General features: G+C 40.2%; 1 protein-coding gene across 4 annotated transcripts in view; it reads left to right on the top strand.

Moving 5' to 3' along the window:
• The first annotated feature begins 973 nt into the window (after nucleotides 1-973).
• LOC124794706 (NEDD8-conjugating enzyme UBE2F-like) overlaps nucleotides 974-27620 on the top strand; it is a 63974-nt gene continuing 37327 nt past the window's right edge. The window contains exons 1-3 of one of the 4 annotated variants that reach the window (XM_047258279.1): nucleotides 974-1106; nucleotides 1312-1434; nucleotides 23131-23292. In XM_047258279.1, the coding sequence (XP_047114235.1) occupies nucleotides 1327-1434; nucleotides 23131-23292 (270 nt within the window). In that variant the 5' untranslated portion in view covers nucleotides 974-1106; nucleotides 1312-1326. Of the gene's footprint in view, nucleotides 1435-12396; nucleotides 12570-23130; nucleotides 23293-27620 lie in introns of all 4 variants that reach the window. The other 3 variants (XM_047258281.1, XM_047258277.1, XM_047258280.1) reach the window with 3 other exon arrangements.

Here is a 27620-nt window from a genome sequence, read left to right as displayed (position 1 = left end):
TGTCTCCTCCAATTTTCTTTGGCCTTTGCTGATGGAATGAGAGTGGTGTGCAGTTCATCATTTGAGTCTGTGTCCTGAGTGGCGACTTCCCCTATATGCTGGTGCTATACGTCATCAATTTCGGCTCAATGTTTGGTGTTGTGCATTCGTTGTTGTGAATGATCTGCTGACTTGGGGTCACCACTGTAGTTACTGACATCTTGGTGGATCGGAATTAATGAAACTTGAACACACTGTTTAATGAACAGAACTACGCTATTGACCATTCCTTCACACAAAGTAAGATACGTACGAACACACTGCATTATCAGAGGACACTGGGCCTCCTTTCTCCCGAAGAACCCACACGTCTCCTTCTTTTGCGCGGGAAAGTTTCTTTCTCCACTTTATTGATTTGATTATCTTTAATTTTGAAGTCATTATTCTTGTCATTGCTGCAAGTTATACAGATACAGAGATGCACATGGAAAACCCTGTTAATGCGTTGGCTTCTTTTGCATTCTCTCTCCACGTCCCTGCATGGGCTCCCGAGGAAAGGGACTTTAGTCAAATGAGTGTAGTTAAAAGAAACTTCGCATATACTGAGTTCTGAGATGCTGAATGCTATTCTTAAAGAGCGAACAGAGCAGCTTCGACAGCACAATACGTATTTTAAGGATTACATCCTTCCTTTCTCCGTTGCAAACACAAGTGAAACAAAGCAGTCTTGCGAATGTCAGTCAACCTCACTACACCGCAGTACTGGATGAAGTAGTAGAAGATGTAGGCGTCAAGGATACAAATTCATATTTAAATTAGGATGTAAAGTGATGCATATCATCCGTTTTGAACTTTTGCATGGCTGTTGTTTTCGAGTTACCAAGCATATGTAATTTTTTTTGCACAATAATACACCTTGTTTTATTTCAGTTCTTTTATGGCTTTTATTTGTAGATGCAATTAGGTTATTTCGTTTTGGAGACTTGGCAAAACTGGTTACACACTTTGTTTACATGTGTTTGTGATTATTATCTTTGGTGCGAGTGGCCGTAGTTAGAATGAATGAGTTATTTCTGTAATTTACGATATCTGTCAAAAAGCTGCAGTAGCTGATGGATGTATTGTAGGTCAGTTGCCACAGTCTTTACTTGCCTTCAGATGTATGCTATTTGCGTGGAGTTTGTGTTTACTTAACCTATGCGAGTGATACCGGGGTCCCGAACTTTTCTGAATGTCTATGTTCGCGTTGGGAGTTTCATGTTCCAAATGAATTCATCCTTCTGTACGGAAAAAATAAGTGTTCTTCGCACGAGTAGCAGAACATTTTTGCAGTTTCAGACTTGTATTATGATCACCCTCACACGAAAGCTGAAGAAAGAAACTGATGCTCCTCCGAACACGCCGACCGATGCAAATAAACGCGTTTCTGTGAGGGACAAGCTTCTGGTGAAAGAGGTTAGTAAGTTGTATTTCTTTTTTCTTTAAAGTAAGGAACACAGATATATGTGAAGTCAATCGCTTTTTCAACATTCAAAGCAAATAATCCACACTTTCATTTTTCTAACAATGTGATATTAATTGATTGAAAGTACAAACGAATTGCAAATACAAATGGTTCAGGAATCACTGTACAGTTTGCATTTTTATTGTTAGTGTGATCCTAATATAACTGTGCCAGTTCTAACATGCTAAGTTTTCGAAAAGTTTTGATTTCTTTGTTTAGTGATGTTTTTGCCCACTGTTAGAAAATTTTTAAAATTTTCGTGACACTCTCCAGTTACTAAATTTTTATGCAGTTCCGTTTCTCAGTAATGCCGATGGGTAGTGGGAAATAAAATGTTACAGGCTGTAAGACATTGTCGGCATAACAGGCCACTATTTTCAGAAAGAGAACGTGAGAAAGCTGTACCCCGTCCGAAAATGAATACGGTCTCATCTGTTGTCACCGATTTGCGACAGGGGCAAGCAATTGTATGTTCGTTAAAGGATAGTTGAATTTCATTAGTTGGAATGTATCTCTGTGATAAGCTACAAAAAAATTCTCTTTGTCAGATCAGAGTTTCAGATATAGCCCTGGAGTTATAAAGAATTAGGCGCTTACAATGCTGATGGATGTTAGCTGTTAATTTTTTTTTTACATCGACGCTCTGGCCAAGCCATTTTAGACCAAATCGTTTCTACCAGTAGTACTAGCCCTGGGAGTTCGGAATCTAGTCCCATAGGTGTACAATTCTGTTCTGTGGGCGGTTTAACCAGTCATCAAATCAACAGAGGAAGAACCACTGCCATTCGGTACTGCATGTTGACTTTGACCCATGATGTGATCAGAATGACGCACTTGAGCAGCTCTGGAATATCCAAATGGCAACCATGACAGACTCATAAAATCAAAATAAATATACAAAAAGAATGTAACTAACAGGACGCTAATGGGTGTCGGAGGGTTGGGTTATAGCAAACCATTTCCCTCCCACTCAAATAGGAAAGAAAACCAAAAATGAGGTAAAAATCATTAACCTCACGTCACATAAATAAAATGGAAAATTAACCTAGCCTATATAGCTAAAATGAACTCTACAATATTCACCAAACGTGAAACAGAGATATCAGAAACATAACAAACGATTTACGATGCACAAACGGTATCATTATGTGAACAAAAATAAACTTCACATCACCCATCAACAGGGAAACACACTATTGGAAAACCATTTGTATTATAAGAGCAGTATTACTATAGCACTTAACCAACACGGCTGACATGAACACTATAATTTCAACTAAAAAAACAAAATCACTAAGACACCCATAACACATCAGTATGAATATACATTTAGTATAATTATTATCCATTTACTTATGTAGCTAAAATGAAATTCACAATATCCAATAAATACATATTAATAAATTAACTTAAAAATTGAAAAGTTATTACATACATATTAGTGACATACTTAGCTATCAAAAGACGGTTGTGCCAAAAACTTTTAGACTAGCAGAAACAAAATAGTTTTTTAATATAGTTTTTTAAAATAATAAAACACCATTCAATATAGAAATTGAAACACAAATTTATACAGCTAAATTAAATACTTGCCCCACCTATCCTTCCCCAATACAGCTACCCCATACTTAAAACTGAAAATCGTGATCGCCTGTCCTACAGTAAACAGCATACAAACTAAAATTGAATGAAAATAAGACATATGCTACCTTTTGAAACAAGCCACAACAGAAAACTCCCCAAAATTCAAAATTTTTCACTTCACTTACCAGCCAATCGGTAACCAAATTAGCTACACCCAACTTTTAGGCATAAAACCACTTGAACAATTGCACCAAAAACGAGAAGTAATTTATGAATATGAATAAAAGATTGTCTGTGCCAAATCAGTCATTACGGTTTTTCTCCATGACACCACCCGAGTCCACAGGTCTTATGGGGGGAGGAGTCACTTGCTATTTTTATATGTTTTTCGCATTTCGGACATTTAATGTAGTATACCAATACTTTTAAAAGAGTAAAAGTGTTCTTGGTCTTTCACGTATCTCTCTGTTAATGTATGGCTGTCAGATTTATCAAATAGCCATCAGCTTGTTACAAATAACACACGTATCTGGTTTCCTAATATTGAAATTTCTGGTTTCCTAATATTGAAATTGACCACAGAATAGTGCCATCTCAACCATCACACCTTCTTCAGAATGTCTTATTGCCACATGCTATTTACCAAACTTAATGCCTGCATATAATGATCACGCTCCACAACATTATTATATCAAGGTTCAAAGCAAAAGTCCAGTACAAACTGCTGTTGCTGACTCGGTCAGTTGGACAACTATTATATTAATGAACATGCCATAAAGTGCTAGTGGGATTGTCCTTCACTGCAGCTATTTGCTTGTGAGGTACCATGGATTCCATCTTCTTCTAGACAAGAGACAATCTCACACACCTATACAAAAGATTAATCTCTAAGTCTCAAGTCAAGCATATAAAAACTGGAGTTGATAATGTCTTCTGTAATTATGTTAATTGTGCAGAGGAGACATTAAGACTCTAGTAAATTTACAATTCATGAGACTGCTAATGATTTAAAATTGAATGCAGCTAATGTTGTTAATTTTAATTGCTGGTGCTAGGGCCTCGATAGGTGAGGGAATTACACATCAAAGTCCTTTTAAACACATTTTTAAACTGCTCTGCCATATAGAGGGGGGAAAAGAGATTGAAACTGTGGCTCTTGTTATAGATTTATTTGAACAGTTTAAGCACACCTTTACAGTGTACATATACATATACATGTACATGAACAGTAGACAAACGACATGTCATAATCTGAGACACTCTAGAATTACTTTGGAAGCTAAATGACATCTGATTTAATTTAGTATTGTTGCCCAATCATAATTTTAAAAATATAGAAGCTAAGCTGTTATTGAAAAATGATTGGTTTATTTTTTCTTTTTTTGTAATAGGCCTATCTGCTAATTACAAAACTTCAATCAGTGTGAAATTACAGTTAATGATGTGTTTTAAAACAATACCGCTGTATCATCTTATTTGCTCAGTCTCTTGTATGTGTTGTGTTAATAGGTAAGTTATGCTATTTTGACATAGTAATGTTAATTTCATTTATTTAGTTTCATTTGTTGTTTATTGCACTGCCTTCTGACTTGTTATTGTGAGCTATTAGTGGCACTTGATTATGAGTTATCTAACTGCAATGGTAGTAATTTGTGTTCGTGCGAAAGCAGTTATGCATAATTTGTTTAATATGTTCTTATACTAGTAACACACTAAATATTTCAGATGGTACATGTTAAGGTTTGATGTTTACAAAGAACTGATTCGTAGTCTTTCACATGTGTTAGATCTGTAATTCATAGGAGTACACTTCTGAAGAGTGTGTATATTTATGCATACATCATGATTTAAAAGTACCAGCTGTAGACTATTTGTGGGGAAGCTTTCATTGTGTTTGAAGGTAAGAGTAAGTGTTGTTAGTAGACTGAATAACATTGTGTTTATTGATGTAAAAATATTTTGTGACCAACTTCAAAGCTAATACTATATTGCAGTACCTGTGGTAATCTGAATTACAATGCAAAGTTCCTTTGGATGTGCATGCTTGTCCAAAGGAGTACATTTAATGTATTTCGTAATAGCTGTAGTTGCTGCAGTGCCTGTTCCTTTGGACATGGATGCACGTCCAAAGGAACTTTGCTTCATAATTAAGAATATACAGGTATTGCGATATTGTATTTATCCACCAACCCCCCCCTCCTCACCCCCTCACCCGTGGGTCTGGGGGTTAGAATAGGCCTGCGGTATTCCTGCCTGTCGTAAGAGGCGACTAAAAGGAGCCACATGTTTCAGCCTTTATGTGATGGTCCGCTGTAGGGTTTTACCTCAATACTTCCAAATTTGTCCAAAGAGCGAGCCAGTTGGGGAAGAGCGCCTTACATTGTGCATTGTATCCATCGTGCATTGAAATTTTTAGCCTGATTTCTCACATTGCAGTACTGCTCATTCTCCGTCTCTTGGGCGAGGATATATTCCTGGGCGCAGTTTCTGCCATCCACTATGCTGTGTCGCATTCTGCGCTGCCGACGACCATGGACTTCTTTGCACCTGATATTCAGCATGGTAGCCAGTCCGTTGAGGTGGGGTCGCCATGTACCCTCTTGGTTGTAGCGCCTCTGACAACATGGGGATCGCTCTGCTGATGCCTGCGCTGTTAACTTCGCATGTATGCCAAGGAGTAGATAGCTATCTCCCTGGGGCATCGGGACTCCCGGCAATGGCCATTCTGCCAGGTGCCCCTTGCTGCGGCTGTTTGGCACCTGTTGGGAGGGCCCTTTGGTCGGAGTGGGTAGCATCAGGGTGGATGAAACGAAATGAAGCGTGGCACATCTTCTCTTGCTGGTGGCCAGCCACCAGCAGTCTCTAAGCGTTCCAGGGCTCAATTTAATGCAAACACATATGACCCCAAATCGTTCCCCTCCCTGCCCACACGATGGGAGGAATGAAAGGCTAAGAATGGCCGCGAAGCTTATTCGCCCCGCTTCCTAGTATGTACAAGAGGTGATGAGTAATCCTTTGTGTCCATGAAGCCTCAGTTTTTTGTTGAGCATTTAGAGGACAAGTTTGGGGAGGTGGAGGGCTTGTCCAAAATGAAATCTGTGTCAGTTTTGATAAAAACAGCATCCTGTGCCCAGTCACAGGAGTTACTCACTTCTGACAGGCTGGGGGATGCTTCAGTTACCATCATGTCCCATAAGACTTTAAATGTGGTCCAGGGTGTTACATTCCACAGGGACCTTCTTTTGCAGTCTGATGACGAGCTGCACGCCAATTTAGAGTGGCAAGATGTTCATTTCGTCCGGCGCGTTCATTGGGGTCCGAGGGATAATCAGGTGCTACTGGTGCCTTCATCTTGGCCTTTGAGGGTGATACATTGCCTGAGGAGGTCAGGGTGATGGTCTACCACTGGACATCAAGCCCTATATCCCTCCCCCAGTGCGGTGCTTTAAGTGCTGCAAGTTTGGCCATATGTCTACCCACTGTTGACCATGGAAGTCGATCACTCGGATACTCAGTCGGTGGCAGCAGATGATCCAGTGGTATAATCTGCCTCTTCAGTCCCATCACGCCTTTTCCAGCCGCAGACAATGTCATCCTCCAGTGGAATTGCAGTGGTTTTTTTCCATCACCTTGCTGAGCTCCAACAACTTCTCAGCCTTCACCCTTTCTTCTGCATTGCTCTCCAGGAAATTTGGTTTCCGGCAATGCAAACCCCCACCCTCCGTGGCTATCGGGGTTATTTTAAGAATTGAGCAGCTTATGAGAGGGTATCTGGTGGAGTCTGTGTGAAGGTCCTTAACACTCTTTACAGCAAGTGTGCCCCTCTTCAAACACCTTTAGAGGCTGTCGCTGTTCTGGTGTAGACGCCTCAGGCTGTTACTATCTGCAGTCACTATTTTCCACATGATGGTGATGTCCCGCAGCATATATTGGCTGCGCTGATAGCCCAATTGCTGCCACATTTTCTGTTATTGGGCGACTTTAATGCCCATGTCCCTTTGTGGGGTGGGTTGATGGCACTGGAGGCACTGTCATTGAGCAAGTGTTGGCATAGGTCGACCTTTCTCATTTAAATAATGGTGACTCCTCACATTTCAGTGTGGCACATGGCACGAACTCAGCCATCGACCTTCTGGTCTGCACCCCTCATTTTCTACCATTTGTCCAATGGAGTGTGCATGACGACTTGTGCGGTAGTGACTACTTTCCAATGTTTGTTACTGCTCCAGCGTCACTCACCTGGGCGCCTCCCCAGATGGGCTTTGAATAAAGCTGACTGGGACTCGTTCACCTCCATTGCCACTCTTTAGCCTCTTTCTCATGGTGCCATTAATGTGGTGGTTCACATGATCACCACCGGCATCGTTTCTGCCGCGTAATCTAAAATTTCCTGTTCTTCCAGGTGGATGACTGTGCCTTGGTGGTCACCGGAGATTGCTGAGGCACTTAGAGATCGCAGGCCTGCCCTCCAGCGTCATAAGAGGCACCCATCATTGGAACACCTCATTATCTTTAAACGGCTCCATGCCCAAGCCCGACGCCTTATTCGGCGATGGAAGCAGGAGTGCTGGGAACAGTATGTCTACCATTGGCACTTGTACCTCTCCATCGCAGATTTGGTGCAAGATTAGGTGACTATGGGTATCAGACACCCGTCAGCATACCTGGGCTTTCCCTGAATGGAGCAGTCTGTACTGAATCAGACACGATTGCAGAACTGTTAGTAGAGCATTATGCTCAGAGTTCCGCTTCTACAAATTACCCACTGGCCTTCTGCACCCTGAAAGAGCATTTGGAAAGTTAGAGCCTTTCATTCCATACGTGCCACCCCGAATCATACAATGCTCCATTCAGTGAGTGGGAATTCCACAGTGCCCTAGCCACTTGCCCTGATATGGCACCCAGGCCGGATCGCATCCATTATCAGATGCTCAAACACCTCTTGGTGGACTGCTAGCAACACCACCTCGAACTTTTCAACCGTCTCTGGGTTGAGGGTGAGTTCCCCTCTCATTGGCAAGAAAGCATTATCATCCCAGTGTTGAAGCATGGCAAGAACCCCCTGGAGGTGGACAGCTACCGCCCCATTAGCCTCACCCACGTTATGTGCAAGTTGCTCGAATGCATGGTGAGCCAGAGGTTGGAGTTGGCTACTTGAGTCTCGGGGCCTTCTGGCTCTATCCCAGGGTGGGTTCCGTAAGGGCCGCTCTGCCACCGATAATCTGGTCTGCTTGGAGTCTCCCATCCGCACAGCATTTGCCCGCTGTCAGCATCTGGTTGCCGTCTTTTTTGACATGCAAAAGGCATACGAAACTATGTGGCAACATCACATCCTCACCACACTTCATGGGTGGCCCACTCCCGCTTTTTATTCAGAATTTTCTGTCGCCTCATTCCTTCTGTGTGCAAGTTGGTTCCTCCCATAGTTCCTCTTGAGTCCAGGAGAATGGGGTCCTGCAAGGCTCTGTCTTGAGTGTCTGTCTCTTTTTAGCTGCTATCAATGGGCTAGCTGCAGCTGTGGGAATGTCCGGCTTCTTTGTATGCTGATGACTTTTGCCTTAGCAGAGCATTGTGCTCTCCACTGGCATTGTGGTTGATGAACGGCAGCTACAGGGCGCTATCTGCAGGGCGCAGTCTTGGGTCGTCACACATGGCTTCCAGTTCTCATCTGCCAAGACCTGCATCATGCATTTCTGCCGGCTTTGCACTGTTCGCCCTGAGCCACAGCTTTGTCTTGACACCGAACCTCTTGCCGTGGTGGAGGCGCATCGGTTTTTGGGCTAGCTTTTTGATGCCCGGTTGACGTGGCTCCCTCATATTCAGCAGCTTAAACGAATGTGCTGGTGGCATCTTAACCCTCTTCGCTGCTGGGGTGCCAATCGGTCTACCCTCCTACGACTGTATCAGGCCTTGATTCAGTCCCATCTCGATTACAGGAGCTTGGCTTATGGTTCGGCATCGCCTTCCATGTTGCGGTTGCTTGACCCCATACTTCACTGCGAGATCCGACTCGCAACTGGAGCTTTCCGCACAACTCTGTAACCAGCCTACTTGTGGAGGCTGGCGTCTATCCATTGCGGATCCAACGACTACTGGCCGCTTATGCTGCACATGTTTGAAGCTTGCCCGGGCAATCAGATTACTGTTTCCTGTTGCCCAATTCGATCATCCATCTTCCAGAGTGGCGGTCCCGGTTAGGATGTATGATCTCGGTTCGCATCTGGCCTTTTTTTTCTGGGCTTGAGTTTTTCCCTTTCTCACCTCTTTTCTGGGCCCATACATGTATACCCCCATGCTATGTGCCCCACCCATGCCTTCAGCTGGATTTGGCACAGGGCTCAAAGAAGTCCCTCCTGAGGTCCTCCGCAACTTTCTTTCCATCCTTGCCACTGGCTGCAGTGTTTTCACTGCCGAGCTGGTCGCCATCTCTTGTGTCCTAGAGTATATCCGCTCCTGCTCAAGTGAGTCCTTTGTTATCTGTAGTGACTCCCTGAGTGGTTTATGACCTATTGACCAGTGTTTTCCTCGCTCTCGTGTGACGATGGTGATGCAGGAGTCCATCCATACTCCTGCCTGTTGCGGCCACTCGTGGTTTTTATGTGGACCCCGGGTCTTGTTGGCATCCCAGGTAATGAATGTGTTGACAAGCTGGCCGAACAGGCTACACAATGTGCCACTGTTGTGTTGAATACTCGTTAATGTTAGTGTCTTGCCTGTCATGAAGATTGAGAGGCAGGTAACCGAGACATCAAGTCATGTTGCAGTTTCAACCTGCAGTACTTCAGATCCTGCTCAGCAGCCATTTTAACAGTTTTCTCTTATGAATACACTTAAAAAAAAAAAAAACTCAACTTTTCCCCAATTCTTTAATTGCCGCGATTACCCAGTTATGTACCTTGCATACATTGTGGTAGCTGTCTTGACGACTGCTTCATCAATTGTCTTAGGGTTAATTCATAATTCATTATTTCATTTTAAAGTCAATGTTAGCCACATTTTTTCCCAAATGCTTTCAGGACTTCGTCACTTTAATTATCAGTTGATTATACGTGGGATAGTATAAGATTTCACAAAACTTATATTGTCGAAACATATGTCCTCGTCTTTTATCTTACACACTCTTCACCCTGAGCCTTTTGAGACTGGTCGGGTACTGGTCCACAGGGACAGTTCTAAGAAAGAATGTCTATAGCACTATAAAGTATATACTCTATTTGTAAGATTCACCAATGCATAACTATTAGAAGCAATTAAAGGAGTTCCAGTTTTGTGGTCAGCATAGCATTTGGTAGAATTGAGATGTGAGGGTTTGTGTGCAATGAGTTTGTAAGATTTAAGTATTGGTATGTGTGTGAATCAGTGCTGTGCACCTATGCACAATCATTAATCTTTTCTCATTCCATCCCATTAGGACACAAAATAAACTTTCTTGGATGTGACAGTTTCACTGAATGTGACTAGTGACATAATCTATTAAAGACAAACACATTTTAAGTGTGGAGAGTGATTTAAGAGCACACCTGGTATACTTACAACCATTCACCGGTATATCCATTTGAATCAGGTGACTTTTGGAATCTTAAATGAGTGTTCATGTCAGGAACACTTATAGTTGTTGGGTATCGTATTCTGTAATCTACAAAGCAAATGGTGTAGCGTGAAACAGCAATTGTATCTCTTGATTTTCTATGATATTTGTCTGACAAAACATGAAGAGAATAAGTAGTATGGGCAAAGAAATTATATCCTTTTCTTTTTTCACATCCTGACAAAGTCTTGTGTGAAAGACGTAACACAATGTTCAGTCTATTTTCGGGCATGTGACCTAGTCATTGCATACTTGCAACAATATTATAAAGTGGGGTGGATGACTAATTTCTGTGTAGAAATCTGTGCCCATTTATTCCTTAAGATGCTTATACATGTGATTCAAAACTAACATACTGTGAAATTCAGGGTCAGTGTCCACTTGAGCCGGCCAGAGTGGCCGAGCTGTTAAAGGCGCTACAGTCTGGAACCGCACGACCGCTACGGTCGCAGGTTCGAATCCTGCCTTGGGCATGGATGTGTGTGATGTCCTTAGGTTAGTTAGGTTTAAGTAGTTCTAAGTTCTAGGGGACTTACGACCACAGCAGTTGAGTCCCATAGTGCTCAGAGCCATTTTTAGTGTCCACTTGAGTGTGTCAACCCAACATTGTCATAGTTACAGCTAAACCTTTATGACATAATGAGATATGCATAAAAGATAAAAATGCATCCACATTCTTGACCACCAAACCCTAAAGAGGTGAGACTGTGGCCAAGACAGTTAGATTTCATAATTCATTGAGTGACTTGTATAGATAATAAACTGTTGCAGAATTATGTGACTAAAGAAAACATTGTGCTGCTGATTTTAAATACAACATTCATGTACTGTGTATTTGGTTAGAATATTATGTTTGTATGGAAGAAAAGCTCATGACTTGTTAACCCACCTATATCTGTAATTGTCTTTATGTTTTCCGGATTGCACACCTTTGATAATTTAATGTGGTGATATGTTTATCTTAAAAAATTTGGCATTTAGGCAAATATAAATATGTTGGTGCACTTGAAGTAAACAGAAATTAGTAACTGAAAAAAAGCAGTTATCTGCACTCTTTTTCCCATTGTGTGCTTAGTATTGTGGATTGAGTTAAGTGCTCAGACCCCAATTAATTTATTTTGCCATTGGGCTGATGAATGTGTTGTTAATGTATCTCCAAAACTTTTGGTTCCAGTATGGTGTTCAGCTCATTATCTCTAAAATTCTTCATAGTTTAACTGGCAATCAGAGGAGAAAGAGGGCTATACATGACAGCACTGTCAATCTGACAAAAATATTTATTTAATACAAACATATGTTATATGTAGCACATGTACTTTGAATTTCACAGTATGTTAGCTTTGAGTCACGTGTTTTAGGTTCTCAAGGAATAAATGGGAAAGAGTTTTCATTCTGAATCTGTTACCTGCCACTCTTAACAACTGCAGAAAGGTTTTTAGCTAAAATATTGATAGAAGAATTAATTATTACTTCCTGTAGGCCCAAAAATTGACGGGATATTCTATTCTCTGATAACACTTAGAGATCACAAGTTAGTACGATAATTAAACTATGCGTGGATATGCTTTCTTAAGCTTTCTGGAAAAAATTCAGAAACAACCAAAAGTGGACATGGCGGGAATCCTGATCCGCCCATAAAACACACTTGTCCACAGAGCAGCAAGTATTTAAGGATTTCTTAAGGTGTCTTCTCTCACTTTGTGAGCCAGACATGGTCCCATGTATTGCTTTCTCTTCCCAGAACCAAACTGAACCACCTGTGGGAATTGTATCTCCAGAAGTAGATCTACATGCCAACAAAACATTACTCCACAGACCTCCCAAGAAGTCATATTGTGGAGTCTCCACTAAGTAGTTTGGGGGGATGCATGGGTGCTTACAACATGATGGAGAGCACTGTGAGAAGATATGAAGGTAAGTTTTCAGAAAAGCAGAAATTTGCATTATTCTATCAAAACTTTCAGATTGGCTTCACAAAAAACTGTGACTTCAAGTGAATTACTGGGAACCACTGCAAAAGATTGCATTGTCCGTTGTCTAATACTTATAATCAGTAATAAACTATTTTGTAAAAGTAAATAGTTGCTGAATTGTTGGTTCAGAGAATCTCTGAAGGAAGGAGAGGGCAGTGGTAAGTAGGGGAGGGGAAGTAGTGGTCTGAGGAAGAGGAACTGTGGTGGTGGTGGTGGTGGTGGTGGTCAGATTACATGGAAAGAAAAGGATTAGTATTTCATCAATGAAATTAAAACAAGTGATGCTATAACTGTAGAGGATTTCTGTCTTACACAAGACACCTTTGTGGTTTTGTTTTCACTCAAAAATGTTGCATTGTGCTATTTTCATTGGGTTTATTTGTTTATTTTCCTTCTGCCAAATTGTTGTTGTACATTAAACTTTAAAGAAACTTTTGGTACAAAATTTATAAATTTGTAAAGTGAACGATCATTGTCAAATGTTGTACTTTGGTTTGTGTACAGTACCAGGTTGAGCCGTATCACTTTGTTGTTTATTTAAGGTAATCTGAAGGTTCCAGTTGGCAAACAAGGTGGATGTATGAATTCTTTTGCGCACCTCCCTTGAAGCTATTGATTTTTCTGTTTATTATGCTTTTCCAACCGATCATCACTACGTATCATGTTATTTAGCGTGTTGCAGTTTTTGACGTGGTTTCGTTTTTACTTTGTGTGTGTCAAGATAACACAATTATTTCTTTTGTTTGTGTCGTAAGACAAGCATTTTCTAAAATTTATTAGCCAAGTGCTGAGTTTTCGCCAGCTATGTGTTGTGGCTGTGTAGTGTTCGTTTTGTTTCGTGTGTGTGTGTGTGTGTGTGTGTGTGTGTGTGTGTGTGTGTGTGTGTGTAGTTGTGCTGCGTAATCATTTGTGTTCATGCGTGTTTTGTACATTTTGTGTAATAAATATCTGAAGCTAGCTTCTTCATGGGTTTTGGGGTGATTAGATTGGTGATTATAGGTTTCCTATAAATTGTGAACTCATGTTAGTTGTTTGTCTTCTGTATGGTGAGTCCTAAGAAATAGTTTTTCACCTGTGTTTCAATTGTGAACTGTTTTGGTGGGTGGATGGTGTCTAGGTCTTCATGAAGTTCCTTTCTACAAGATTGTGAGTCATGTATTAGGCAAATTATATTGTCTACATATCTGTGTCCATATCTTATTTAGTACTGCTTTGGTTTTACTATTTCGTCTCACATTTGATTTTCTATCTGACTGATGGAAAGGTCAGGTTGAAGATCACTGATTGGGGATCCCATAGGTCAGGGGTGGGCGAATAGCGAACTGCGGCCACATGTGGCTCACTAAGGGTTTTTGTGTGGCCTGCCAAGATAGTCAGAAAAATCCGCATTGAACAGAGATTTTGTTGAAACAGACACCATGCCATTACCCATGTGTAATGTAGATACTAATCACGCAAACCAGTATGATATTCGGTGTGGTGGGTGATGGTAGCGACCAGAAAGGTATTTCCATTTACAGCCTCTACGGTCAGCCACGGCGCCAAATGTCAGTGTGGTTTCTGCATATAGTACGATGCACACTCTGGAATGTTGTATGTTTAATGAAGAATGGACAAATACATATTTCTTTGTTTACACCTGCTGAAGCAGTGTGTTGATTGTGTCATGAAACAATAGCCGTATATAATGAGTACAATCTGAAAAACATTACAAACCAGAACATAACGAATATGGCTCACACCTCAAAATACTGCCACAGAAGCAAGTTTCTTGCTAGCCTTTAATCTATGTAATCTTTCTTTCTTTCTTCTTCTCCTTCTTTTTCCCTCTGCGCATAGTGAGTTTATTAAGCAGTGTGTGCTAGAGTGTGTGAACATATTGTGTCGTGATCTTACAAGCAAATTTGAAAGCACTTCATTGTTAAGAAATGCTATAGTGCAACCCAAGGACTAAGTGACGAACTCATAGAATAGCTGAAGAAAGCCAGCAAAGATTTTTCTTGGTCTTCTTTGGCAGTGGATGGGAATACAGATAATGATGACACTGCATGATTACTCCTCTGTATCCATGAAATGAATGAAAAGTCCCTCATTGCAGAGGAGTTACTTGGCCTACAATCGATGACAGATAGAACTGTTGGTAGGGACATGGTAGAGTATGCTATGAATTGTATGGAGAAAAGTGGCTTGTCCTGGAACAACATGGCAAGCATTACAACACATGAGGCCAAGGTGTTTTGTGAGACTGTTGTAGGTATTGTCAAGCTTTTAACAAACGAGGTACAAGCACAAGACGCAGATGGTGATATAAAGAATAGGGCAAGTAAAAGTACCCTGGTGGGCCGGAGAACATAGTTCCTGGGAATAAAGAAACACAGTAGAGGAAAGGAATTATAGTACCAACATGACTATAGCAGATGTTGAAAGTGACCACCATTCATCTCTTTTGGGCCCTGGTCAGCAAGATGCTGAAGGTGATCAGAGCTGGACTGCAGGAATTGCTGCAGTCTCATCTGAAATGTTCTGCTGCAGCTCTTGAGACTGAGGGTTGTTGCGATACACTTTAGACTTGAGAGCTACCCACACGAAGTAATTGCACACAGACAGGTCAGGTGACCGGGTTGACATGCTAGGGCTGTGACCAGACTGACATGTGCTAACAACTGTCAGGCATGAGACGTGTGTAAATGTGCTCAAAGGTGTGGCTGGCTGTATGGACAGTTGCTCCATCCTGTTGGAAGTAACTGTAGGTCTTTTCCTCCTTCATTAATGCTGCCACAAATGGTATCCACTCATCTGGGCCTCTTTTATTTGCCCTGCCCTGCCCTGTACTGTCATTTCATTACATTTTGCATAAGGAGATCCATTGTAAAGCAGCAGTGGACTTTGAAGTATGTGGAAGAGGTAGATTATATATTGATTGTGTGTTGCATACAATCAGAGCAAGGGCACTGCACCATTGTCACTTCAGACCTTTTCTTGAGGATGTGGAGACACAGAGGGAAGATATAATTTACAACAGCAGCCTGAATTAGTTGAGCTTTGGTGAAGTTTTAGAGAGTCTGAGCACTGCAGAGTGAAATCCTCTTATTCCTGAACACAAAGGAGATACCACATGATTTGGTGAGGAGTGGAAATATGAGATGTTGATTGCAGCCTGATATATCTGAGAAATTTAATGACCTGAATGAGAGATTGCAGGGAAAGGAGTCGCTTGCACATGAAATGTGTGAGCATGTAAGATGTTTCAGAGTACAAGTTGGTCTTCCGGTAAGGTGAGCAGATGAAGGCAATTTTTGTTATTTCCATTTATTAGGAAAAAAGAATGTGCCTGGAAGTGTTTCTAATAAGATTAAGGGTCATCTGCAGAGTTTGGAGTAGCAGCTCACCAGATGATTTCAGGACTGTGAGAAAATTTAATTTAAATTCAATTTGCTCTCTCATCTCATCACTGCTGATGTTGACATAACATCCTAGGAGCTACAGCTTGAACTCACTGACATGCAGTCATATTGTACCATGAAAGAAATGTTTAATGCTGAGACATTTCTTGACTTTTGTAAATCTCCGTTGTTTGAAAAATTTCCATCCATGAAGAAGATTTCTAGGAGTATGTGCCCTGTACTTGGCTCTACATATATTTGTGAGCAAAGTTTTTCTGCTTTAAGATCAACATGAGTAAACATAGAGGTTCCTTGACAGAAGACATAGTAGGCTGTGATGAGTATCTCAGCAAGGAATGTCAAAAAAAATTGTAGAAAAGGATGACAGGATGCTGAATTTAAAATAAAATGTGCTTGCAGCTATAGACGATATCTATAAATAAGCTGAGTATAACTCACGAATTAATTTTGTTTAGATTTGTTGACTTTTATCATAACACTTAAATCCTTTCTGAAATGCAAAGTTTGGTAAGGAATTCAATATTTTTAACAGGTGTGGCCCTCTGCCAATTTCTGCTTCCACAAAGTGGCCCCCAACCCACAATAGTTGCCCACTCCTACCATCTGTAGTCCCTCTTGTTGAGAGTAAATTTTGTTGTTGAATGTGAAGTAGTTTTGCCTTGCACTGAGCATCAGTGTGGGTGACATTTCTTGTATGTTTGTTGTGGGTACGTTTCCTTGTAGTTCGAGATTTCTTCCTATGATGTAGACAGTTTCTTCCTTTGGAATGTTTGTGTACATGTAAATTATGTCAAATAAAATTTCGTATGTTTTCTTATTTTTTGTATTAAGTCTTTTGAGTTCTTTAGACTTCTGTTTCAGTGTGTTTGTGTATTGTCTGTAGTGTCTGGATGGGAAAAAACTGCAAGCATGTCTTGCATAAGGTGGAAATCTTCCAGTTTTTTTAGCAAGTGTGGAAATAAGAACTGCCATTCACAAGTTGATGATAATGATGATGATAATTTTCTGAAGGAATGGGAAGGAGAAAAAATATGTTTGTTTGCAGGTTAAAGGAACAGAACAAAATAGCTAGGCACTCTTTATTCAGGGGATGTTAGTTTTTGCTTCAGCTTTTATGACTTTGAAATTTTTACTTGATTGCTAATTGGAATGGACATATTTTTAAAGCGCAGAATATGGTGACAATATATTGTATTTTGGAAACAGTCCTGTCCTGTTTTTGTTGGCGAAGAACACAACCAGATGTGGAGTTCATGAGATCCACGTAGGGTAAACTAATCTTGGAAGTCGTGTTTTTAGTCCTCTGTAACCTCAATAGTTGCACTGTATCTCCCTTGTTTGTTTTTTAATCAGCTTGAAGACATTATTTGCCCCAATTTTTCCTTCCAAATGCTTTATATAAAATTTATGAAGCAACAATGACACATCCATTTTGACAGTTGCTGCTTTCTGTGTCTAAAGTTGTTCCTACCTTAGACTTTCCCTTCATGGGTGTCAAATCCCTACCAAACAACAAATATATATATTTTGCCAACATTAGACATGAAACTCAAGGTTTACAATAAAATGACTTTAGCACCTTACACCCACAAAGTCAGTCTATGTAGTTCACTATTAGAAGACAACAGTCTGTAACACACTTTACAAAGTAATTTCCATTTTTCAGCTGTTGATAGGTAGATTCAGAATTATTTTTTCTGGTTATCATCATAAGTCGCTGCACTCATTGCTGAGGGCCATGACCCAATGAACCAAGCGTCTCCACCCGGGATGGTTGCCAGCTTCTCTTAGTACGCGCTGAAGAGGTAGACTGGAGATCTTCTTGTTTTGATCCATCCATCTGCTCACTGCTCTTCCTCTTGGTCTCAAGCCCTCGATCTTTCCTTGCAAGATTATTGCCTCTAGATTTTCTCCATCTCTTCTCACAATATGGTCAAAAAACTGGAGAATTTTTTCGGTGACTCGAAAAGAAAGGCGTTTGGAGATAGAGTTGTATAATAATGGACACACTTGTTCTTCTTTCGGTCCATTTTATGCGTAACATCCTACGCCAGCACCAAGGCTCAAACGCATCAATGCACTGTTTGTCTCTGACCTTGAGTGTCCATGTTTCGCAATCGTAAAAGAAGACAGAAAACACGAGTGTTTCAAGTAGCCGGATCTTTGTGCTATTTGTTATTGCTCTGCTATGCCTGTTCTTGGCGGTGAGCTTCATCATAGCGACTCACCCTAGCGTGATCCACCTTCTCATCTTCACAACTTCCTGTACTACAGATGGTTGACCCAAGATAGATGAAGGAAAGCTCGACTTCCAGTTCCTTTAATCGACCTGTGAGGTGGATCAGTTCTTGTCAATCAATTAACATGAGTTTAGACTTGCTGAGGTTGATGTCTAATCCATTTTTTATGGTAAAAGTACCATTTATCACTTAACATTGTGTTCCAGTGCAGGCTCCTTTGTCTTTAATTTCTCTGGACAATACCCATATAATGCAGTTTTGATAACATTCTCCCTCTTTTCTCAACAATTTTCATTTCCATAATGTGTTTTGATATTTCATTTATTTGGTTCCTAATTTGAATTTTCTAGCATTTATAGACTTAGAGAAAGCTTTTGACTATGTTGACTGGAATACTCTCTTTCAAATTCTGAAGGTGGCAGGGGTAAAATACAGGGAGCAAAAGGCTATTTACAATTTACTAGAGAGACCAGATGACAGTTACAAGAGTAGAGGGGCAGGAAAGGGAAGCAGTGGTTGGGAAAGGGGTGAGACAAGTTTGTAGCCTACCCTCGATGTTATTCAATCTGTATATTGAGCAAGCCGTAAAGGAAACAAAAGAAAAATTCGGAGTAGGAATTAAAATCCACGGAGAAGAAATAAAAACTTTGAGGTTCGCTGATGACATTGTAATTCTGTCGGAGACAGCAAAGGACCTAGAAGAGCAGCTAAACGGAATGGACAGTGTCTTTAATGAAGGATAATGGGCCGTAGCCGAATTAAATCGGGTGATGCTAAGGGTAGGAAGTGAGACGCTTAAAGTAGTAAATGAGTTTTGCTATTTGGGGAGCAAAATAACTGATGATGGTCGAAGTAGAGAGGATATAAAATGTAGACTGGCAATGGCAAGGAAAGTGTTGCTGAAGAAGAGAAATTTGTCAACATGGAGTATAGGTTTAAGTGTCAGGAAGTCGTTTCTGAAAGTATTTGTATGGAGTGTGGCCATGTATGGAAGTGAAACGTGGACGATAAATGGTTTGGACATGAGGAGAATAGAAGCTTTCGAAATGTGGTGCTACTGAAGAATGCTGAAGATTAGATGGGTAGATCACATGACTAATGAGGCTAATGAGGAAGTATTGAATAGAATTGGGGAGAAGAGAAATTTGTGGCACAACTTGACTAGAAGAAGGGATTGCTTGGTAGGACGTGTTCTGAGGCATCAAGGGATCACCAGTTTAGTACTGGAGGGCAGCGTGGAGGGTAAAAATCGTAGAGGGAGACCAAGAGATGAATACACTAAACAGATTCAGAAGGATGTAGGTTGCAGTAGGTACTGAGAGAAGAAAAAGCTTGCACAGGATAGAGTAGCATGGAGAGCTGCATCAAACCAGTCTCTGGATTGAAGACAACAACAACAACAATAACAATTTGAAACTATTTTGATCTACAGATTTGTTTTGTACTTCAACTGACTTTATAATATTGCTTTAGGCACAATAATTTTTATTCCCTATTTTTGTATTGCTTACCATTAATTTTTGTTACTCCTCGATAATAGCTTCTTTTTGTCATCGATTGTGGTTCTGACCTTTGTTAAATTGACAAGCATTTTATATACAAATAACCAGCTATAATTCAGAGAGAGAGATCAGTCTTCAGATGGTACACTTTTTTATTTCAAGATTATGTTATCTCTTGAAAGCAGTGTGAAAATTAAAAGCAAGCTGAGTGGTATGAGGGGGGGCTGGGGGTGTTTTTGTGTTCTGCTTATTTTTATCAGAGATTTCGTTCTGGCTGAGCAGTGGTGTTGCAAAGTGGGATCAGGTGGTAGATACTGATATCAATAGCCTAGTTAATTGCACAGGGCTTCATTCTTATGACAATACTTACACACACATATGGTCAAGGTCCCAGCAACCTGTGAACTTATATCCAGTTTGGATGTCATTGGTGGCAGTGGCAACACAACAGACAGCGATGACACTACACAGCCAGTGGTGATGCTGCACAGGCAGCGACCTTGTATTGAGCCAACTGACGTGGGAAAGTGCATACTGAGTGCTGTAAGGTGAATGCTCTCGCACCGTACTTCCATGGCCTCCTAAAATTATGAAGGTGCAGGACAGTTCAGGAACCCATGGTTCTGTTAAAAATTTGTGTAGTTTAGTACTTATTTTCTTACTCTGGTAGTCGAGAAAAGTACAACCAGCCCAATAAGTGTTTTTGACATTTCATGATGTGTAAGCTACACAGAAAAGAGATGATTAGAAATTGGAACAGATGCAATTGAGTATGAAATTAGCATGCCTGAATGCTTGAACATGCAGGAAGTGTCCAGCCACAGATTTGTGACAGAATCTTGTTTCTGTCAGAACTGCAGGTGGGATTAGTGATCAGTTGGGCACAAAACAGCAAATATCCATTGTTGAGTGTCATTCGTGGCACAGTGTGTGGTAAACATGAGCTGAACTGGTTGCACAAGAGTGAAGGGGTTCTGCAAAAATCTGTAAAGTTTCAAAACAGATACAAACTCCAGAAAACATTAACTCAGGTGAATGATAGCTCACAGAAAAGTCCGACAAAATCACGGAACTGTTTAGCTGTGAAAGTTGGAATTAAGATTTTTGTGTTGGAACATTATCAGAAAGTTCTCCATCTTTATCTTAACTAATTTTGTATTAGTCATGAGTCAAAGCGTTCGAATCAAGATACATGTGTTAAATTCTGGTGGGGACTATTGAATGAATTATTTGGATCCTCAGTTTCCCATTTCCTCCTTGAGATCTTGTCCATTATGTCAATTTGTGTGAACTCGCAGAATACAGGCCATTAAATATCAGAAAATCTTCACCAGTAAGTTGCATAACAATAATATGTGTAGATCAAAATTGTGTGGCAGATCAAGGTTTGAACCTGGAACCTTTGCCTTTTGTGTGTGAATGTTATAGTGATTGAGCTATCTGGGCATGACTCACTTCCTGTCCTCAGAGTGCTACTTCTGCTAGTACCTCTCTCCTACTTCCAAAACTTCACAGATGTTCTCAGTGCATACACTGTTGTAGAGTTAGAATTCATTCTGGAAACAATTGCCATAGTTGTGGCTAAGTCATTTCTCCGCAGTATCCTTTCTTCAAGGAGTACTAGTCTTGCGAGGTATGCTGGAGCACTTATAAATTATTGACATGGGAGAGAGGTACTGAAGGAAATAAAGCTGTGAGGACAGGTTTTGAGTCATGCCTGGATAGCTCAGTCAGTAGAGCACTTGTCAACAAAAGGCAAAGGCTCTGGTTTCATTCCCTAGTCTGACAAACAGCTTTAATCTACAACAAAGTTTTAAATCAGTTCCCACTCTGCTGCAAAGTGAAAACTCATTTTGGAAATTGAGATAGATGTTTAGAGTGCAATGCCTGTTTTCTGAACAGTAACAAGGTCCCTCCACCAAACTGTTAATGCTGAGCATTGCACAGGTAAACTGCTTAATCCATTTGTGGATCATGTTTTCAGCAATGTGGCACAAAAGCACACATTGCATTTTCCAACATTGGCTCAAGCTCGTGACTTCTTTGCTTAGGAGAGGATGATCAGCAAAGCAGTAAAATATAATGGCCTCTGAGATTGTTTAATCTCTCCCCATGTGATTTCCTTTTTTTTTTTTTAGGAAGTTGGTGAGGTGTACTTGAATAATTCCCCTTACACTGAGAAAGGTACAACAGGACATCGAAAATGTTGTTATTGCGGCGCCCCCCGTCGGAGGCTTGAATCCTCCCTCGGGCATGGGTGTCTGTGTTGTCCGTAGCATAAGTTAGTTTAAGTTAGATTAAGTAGTGTCTAGGCTTAGGGACTGATGACTTAGGTAGTTTGGTCCCATAAGGCCTTACCACAAATTTCCAAAGTTTGTTGTTATTGGCATTGCTATTGGCGCACATCAGGTGTAGCTTCTACGTGTGTCTTGCAGTTTGATAAATCACGCACAGCACTGGATTGCTGTCAATAGTGGCTATTTCCAGCATCTTTTGTAAAGAGCAATTATTGTGTTCATTACAAGAGTACTTCAGTCACCCTTTACAACCTGCAGTTTCCTACATTATGACAATTAACTACGTGTTGTTTTCACATTGTTCTCATTTATTCTTGAGTTCAGTGTTTCTTAGTTGCTGCTATTTCTATGTAATTGCTCCCTAGTTGGACGAAACATGACTTCACTTCATTTTTTTTTCCAACTTACTGTATCTTGGTATTTGAAACTAATTATTTATTTGAGTGACAACTGTGAATTGATACAGGTAATCATGTCTGATTTGTGGTCTATAGAACACACAAATGAAAGCTACCATTTGTAGAGACTATAAGGCCTGAGTAAAGTGTTACATTTGTTTATAGTGGTGTCTTAGAAGATAATGCCTCATATTTCCTTTTCTTCCCAGCAACAAACACCACTTTTTCTGTTAAATGGGGTCCAACTACTGGAAACAGCAAATGCGAAAATTATCATGTGCAAGGTGTCATTTATGTGCTTTTCAGTCATTGCAGTACTGACTGATTCTGTGTAAGTGTTCTAAATGCCTATACATCAAATGAAAGAGCACAGGCACTCACTCACCTGCTTCAGCAGGTGTATGAAGGGTGGTACAGAAGTACTTCAAGTGAGAATGAAATGTCTCTGAGTAATAGTGGCAAAATGCTGATAAATTCTTGGAGAGTTGCCTGTACTCGTCCAGTTTTTGCATATTTTCACTTTGGAATTCGTTTGTGTAATGGTACTTTTTTCATCACTGTGCTTTCTAAAGATAACAAGTGTAATTTTTTTTATTACTTGTAGCATTTAATATTTCATGTATACATGTTAAATAATCTCATTGTTGTTGTGTTCTCAAAGGTTCAAGAAATGGAGCAAACTTTGCCTGTCACTTGCAAGGTCCATTTTGACAATCCAGATATTCTGTATGATTTTACTTTAACGGTAATGCCAGATGAAGGATACTGGATGGGTGGTCGTTTCGTGTTCCACATTCATGTTACTGAAGAGTATAACATGGCTGTAAGTATCATTCTCTATTCTGAAAGAATTTCTTTTTCATTGTGTAATTTAAGTAAGACGTCGTACACTGATTCTTATTGGAACCATATAACATGAGTACACTACAAAAAACTTTACTTTTTGATTTGGTTTGTTTGTGTACAATGGTATTAAGTATAACTCCAAAACTTCCAGCCTCAGTGAATCCAGACTGCCACAGCCATTCATAATGTGATTAGCAAATAAATTACTCTATATGAAACTGGGCATCATGTAGAACAAATAATACAGCTTAAGTAGCAACTCTCCTAATTTTGGAACCAACCTATTTTTATATGTAAGTTATTTGGAAAACTAACTTTCACCACGGTTGTATCTTCGTTTAACAATGCTCACCTTGAACTTTGCCACATTTAATGCTCTTTGATAGATTTTACTAGTATCTCCTTGTACCATGACAATGTCTGATTCATCTGGTCTGTGTCAGTATGCTGGAGGTACACATCTTTAAATGATTTACCAACAGTATTCTAAGACGTCAGGTCTGGACTAAACAGAGGAGGAACAAATGGCCTCAAGTGGAGTCTACCATGCCATTTAGGTCTATATGTGCTTCACAGTGTGTAAGGCATTTATTCTCATCAGAGCAAATTTCTGGTGAAACCTTGCCACTGTAGCCTGATCTCCATCAATTCTGTAATGCGTCACATTTTGCAGTAGGCCTGTGTCTGCAAAAACCAAATCATTACTTGCATGTCAAAAGGATTTTTTAGACACTGAATTTGTTTAGCATGTTAGAGTTGGTGTGTGGATAGGTCCACCATACCAAACAATGACTAGATGGCTAACTGCCACAAAACATCTGAGCATGTATGTGAGTAAATCACCGCCACTCTCTGAATGGCCCTTGTATTTTAAGTAACATTCCAGTATTAAGGAAAAATGTGGTTTCATAATGGAGCAAAATACATAATTTATTTATACTGAATGAGGTGGTGCTGTGGTATATGTTGCATTATTCTGGGAGGATGGTGATTCAGATCTTTACCTGGCTAACCAGATAGTTGCCTTCCCCCATCATTATGCTCCAACTCTACTGACCTTGTCATTGATGGGATGTTAAACCATTTTTACTTCTAACTTGTAGTGTGCATTAGGATGGATATGTTTATATGGATAAGTATGATTACCTAACTTCTGCTTACTAAAGTAATCCCATATCAAAGCTATACGTTTGAGATGGAGGTACATGACATGGCTTCCAGTTGTATAAACAATATTCACATGGCAGAATGGTTTCAGTATTCAATTAAATTAAACATTGTGAAATGAAATGCCATCAGTGGGAGGGGAAATCACTGAAGACACAGTGACATGAAATTACATCACTAAAAACAGTTCAGAAATATTGAACCTGTGTTGTAATGAATATGCTGTTAACAAGTGGGAATTTGTAGCAGTCAACACTCAAATCCTCACTTCCTGCCTTTTGCAAGTAGTCTCCTTAATGATTAGGCTATCTGAGCATTCCTTTTGCCCTGTCTCAAATCATTGTCGTCACTGACATTTTCAACTGTGATATCCAAACGCATCATCCAGTGGTTCCTCCCCCTAGATATGAGAGGTTACCACCATTGGGGAAATAAATAGATGCAATATTTTCTTGAACAGTGCATTACATTCTAGCAACTAAGGGATGCGTGGTGTGGTGTAAATAGCTTTTGCATTTCCAGGAAGCTAGGTAGTTAAGTTTACACAATGAAATTCATGTCTATATTACAAACGAAGACAAAATTATTGTATCTCCTGTGTATAACAATAATAGAAGTTCCTGCAAATATGTAAAATAAGGGAAAGGCAACCATGTACCCCTGGAGGACTGGTCTGTGATGCACAGAAAAACGTAATAGAAAACAGTTAACATTAGCTTTCAGTCCTTTAACCCAATGGCAGTACAAAAAACTATTTTAAATAAAAGTAAAACAGTAAATTCCAAATTTTTTAAAGACAAGAGACAATAATTCACTTCTGGTGTGATATCAAAAGTCGGTGATCTATCCAAAATGAACAGCAGTGTTGTATGTGGTCAACAGGAGTGGCAGCCTAAGTGTAGGTTGTGTAAAGGGGTGGAGGGGGAGAAAAGCTTAGAGGTGGTGGGATTGGAAGAATGGGCAACTGGTGAAAGTGGAAGACAGAAGGGATCAGGAGGGAAAGAGCAGTGGGAAGGGAGGGGGAGGGGTGGTAAATAGAGGAACAAAGGTAGACAGGAAGGGTAAATTCAAGGGGAGCAAGGAATGGAAGAATAAGCTCTGTGGCAACACAGTGGTGAAAATGCAGCCAGTCTCCTTGAAATTACATATCTTCATTGCTTTGTGAAATCAAAATCCTCTTCTGGGTAACATTCAGTATGTCATTATTGTGCTAGTCCACTCTGTGCATTGTAATATGATTAAATCCTCCATGGCATCTATTCTCTAAGTGGTAGAGACTTTGCTGCACAAGCCTTTACCATTCTTTGACAGTGGCCTCCATGTAGTTACCTGGTGTGTAAGGGCGAGTTCCTGTGATGTTGCACTCAGTTTCAATTTGAGCCAGGTGTTTTCATGCATTACTGTCTTAAAACGTGAATTTATTGATTTGTAATGGATGTCTCGAAGCCAAATTGATCATGTGAACAGTTCTCTTGCGTTCTCCTTATGGTACATCCAAGGCAGATCTTCAGTGTTTTGTGCCTTTTGATAGCAACTGGCTGTTTAGGTGATGTCACCGTAGTAAATGGACGTTAGAATACTGAGCAGTCAACAGAAGTTGCATTGTCCTGTTCACAATGTGAGAGACTATGCAATATTCCTAAAAAATACAGCCTATGCAATTCATGAGGAAGATGAAAAACCTTTTTGAACTGCTGCATGAAATGAAACTGCTCTGCAAAAACAAAAATTATTAATTAATTGACTTTTTGTTTGACTTTTTGTCTTTGACAGAGATAAGACAGGTACTGCATTAAAAAGCTCTTGTTTGAATTTTTTGCCTAGACATATACATTATAAAATTTTTACCTATCTAATACAAACAATCTGTGAAAAAAATTGACTATAGATGACTGTGGTTTTTCTTCATGGCTGCTGTAAGGAGAGAACAGATTAGGTACAGGATGAGATGGTGGTCGGAGGTTTTTGCTACTCTGGTTCTCAGAGAAAGCCAGGCAAAGTTGGAGAAAACTGCTACAACTCGCGATGAAGAAGCCGTTTCCCTTAGCAGCTGCAATATTCAGTCACCATAAGATTTTCTTTTCTGGAAACACTTTAAGAATGATACGGTTGAGGAACAGTGGCAGTATGATATCTTCTGACTAACAAACTGGTCACTTAGGGAACCTCTTGAACATACAAGCTGACAGCGAAAATATTGCGCATTGTCCGGACCTTGATTTTAGCAGATTTGTCTAGTACTGTTAATTTGCGAAGAAATCACTATGCACTGTATTGTTAAGCATGTTAATAGTTTTTATGAAGGTATGAGGATCCAACATCGAATAAATGTTCTTAAAGGTATTTACCTTCCTTTCCACAAATTCAAAATAATCGTGATTACATGTTGACCTCTGCACTTCAAATTACTTCTATATGCAAACGTATTTGACCTCAAAAAGGCACATGTCCACTTGGCATTTCTTACCTCCAACAATTAAAAGAAAACATAGATTCTCTGGTACTTGCAGCCAGAATATTACAATCATGTTACATTACATAGGGTCATTACATAGCCCCCTCTTGGTCACAAATATTTTTTTTGCAAAACAATTAGGTGACCACCAGCAAACTAAAACATTGCGTTGCAGGTAGTTGCTGACTCTCGCCACTGGGTGGCACAATCAATCCTACTAACTTTCTCGGGAATGGATTTTACAATGGAAATGAGGCCCACTGATTTGGGCATGGTTGGTGGAGGAAACCAGAGATCAAAACTGGCCAATGGGCCTCGCCAGACCGGTTGTAATTATTGTATTTAGCAAAACAGTGGAATTTTGAATAAAACATGTTGATTTTCAGCATGAATAAAAAATAAGTTACATAGTAAGGAACCAAAAAATACAGAAAATCATTAAAATGTTCACAGAACTGTTTAGAGTCTCTGAAAATGACACAACACAAGATTATGGATATTATGTTGACGATGCAGTGATAATGGTACGGTGTCGACAGTGCGAATCTGATGGTACAGCAGGATGGTGAGAAGCTGCAAGACATTGGTATGGAATGGTGGTTGGTGGTGACGGCTGGTCAGGTGGTTAGATGCGAAGCTGTTAGTGAAGGACTGGAGGCTGGGCTGGAACTACTGAGGCCTCA

This window comes from Schistocerca piceifrons, chromosome 4, assembly GCF_021461385.2.
Source record: "Schistocerca piceifrons isolate TAMUIC-IGC-003096 chromosome 4, iqSchPice1.1, whole genome shotgun sequence".
NCBI classification, from domain to species: Eukaryota; Metazoa; Arthropoda; class Insecta; order Orthoptera; family Acrididae; genus Schistocerca; species Schistocerca piceifrons.
The sequence above is the reverse complement of the archived record's forward strand: the minus strand, read 5'-3'. Positions and strand labels throughout refer to the sequence as shown.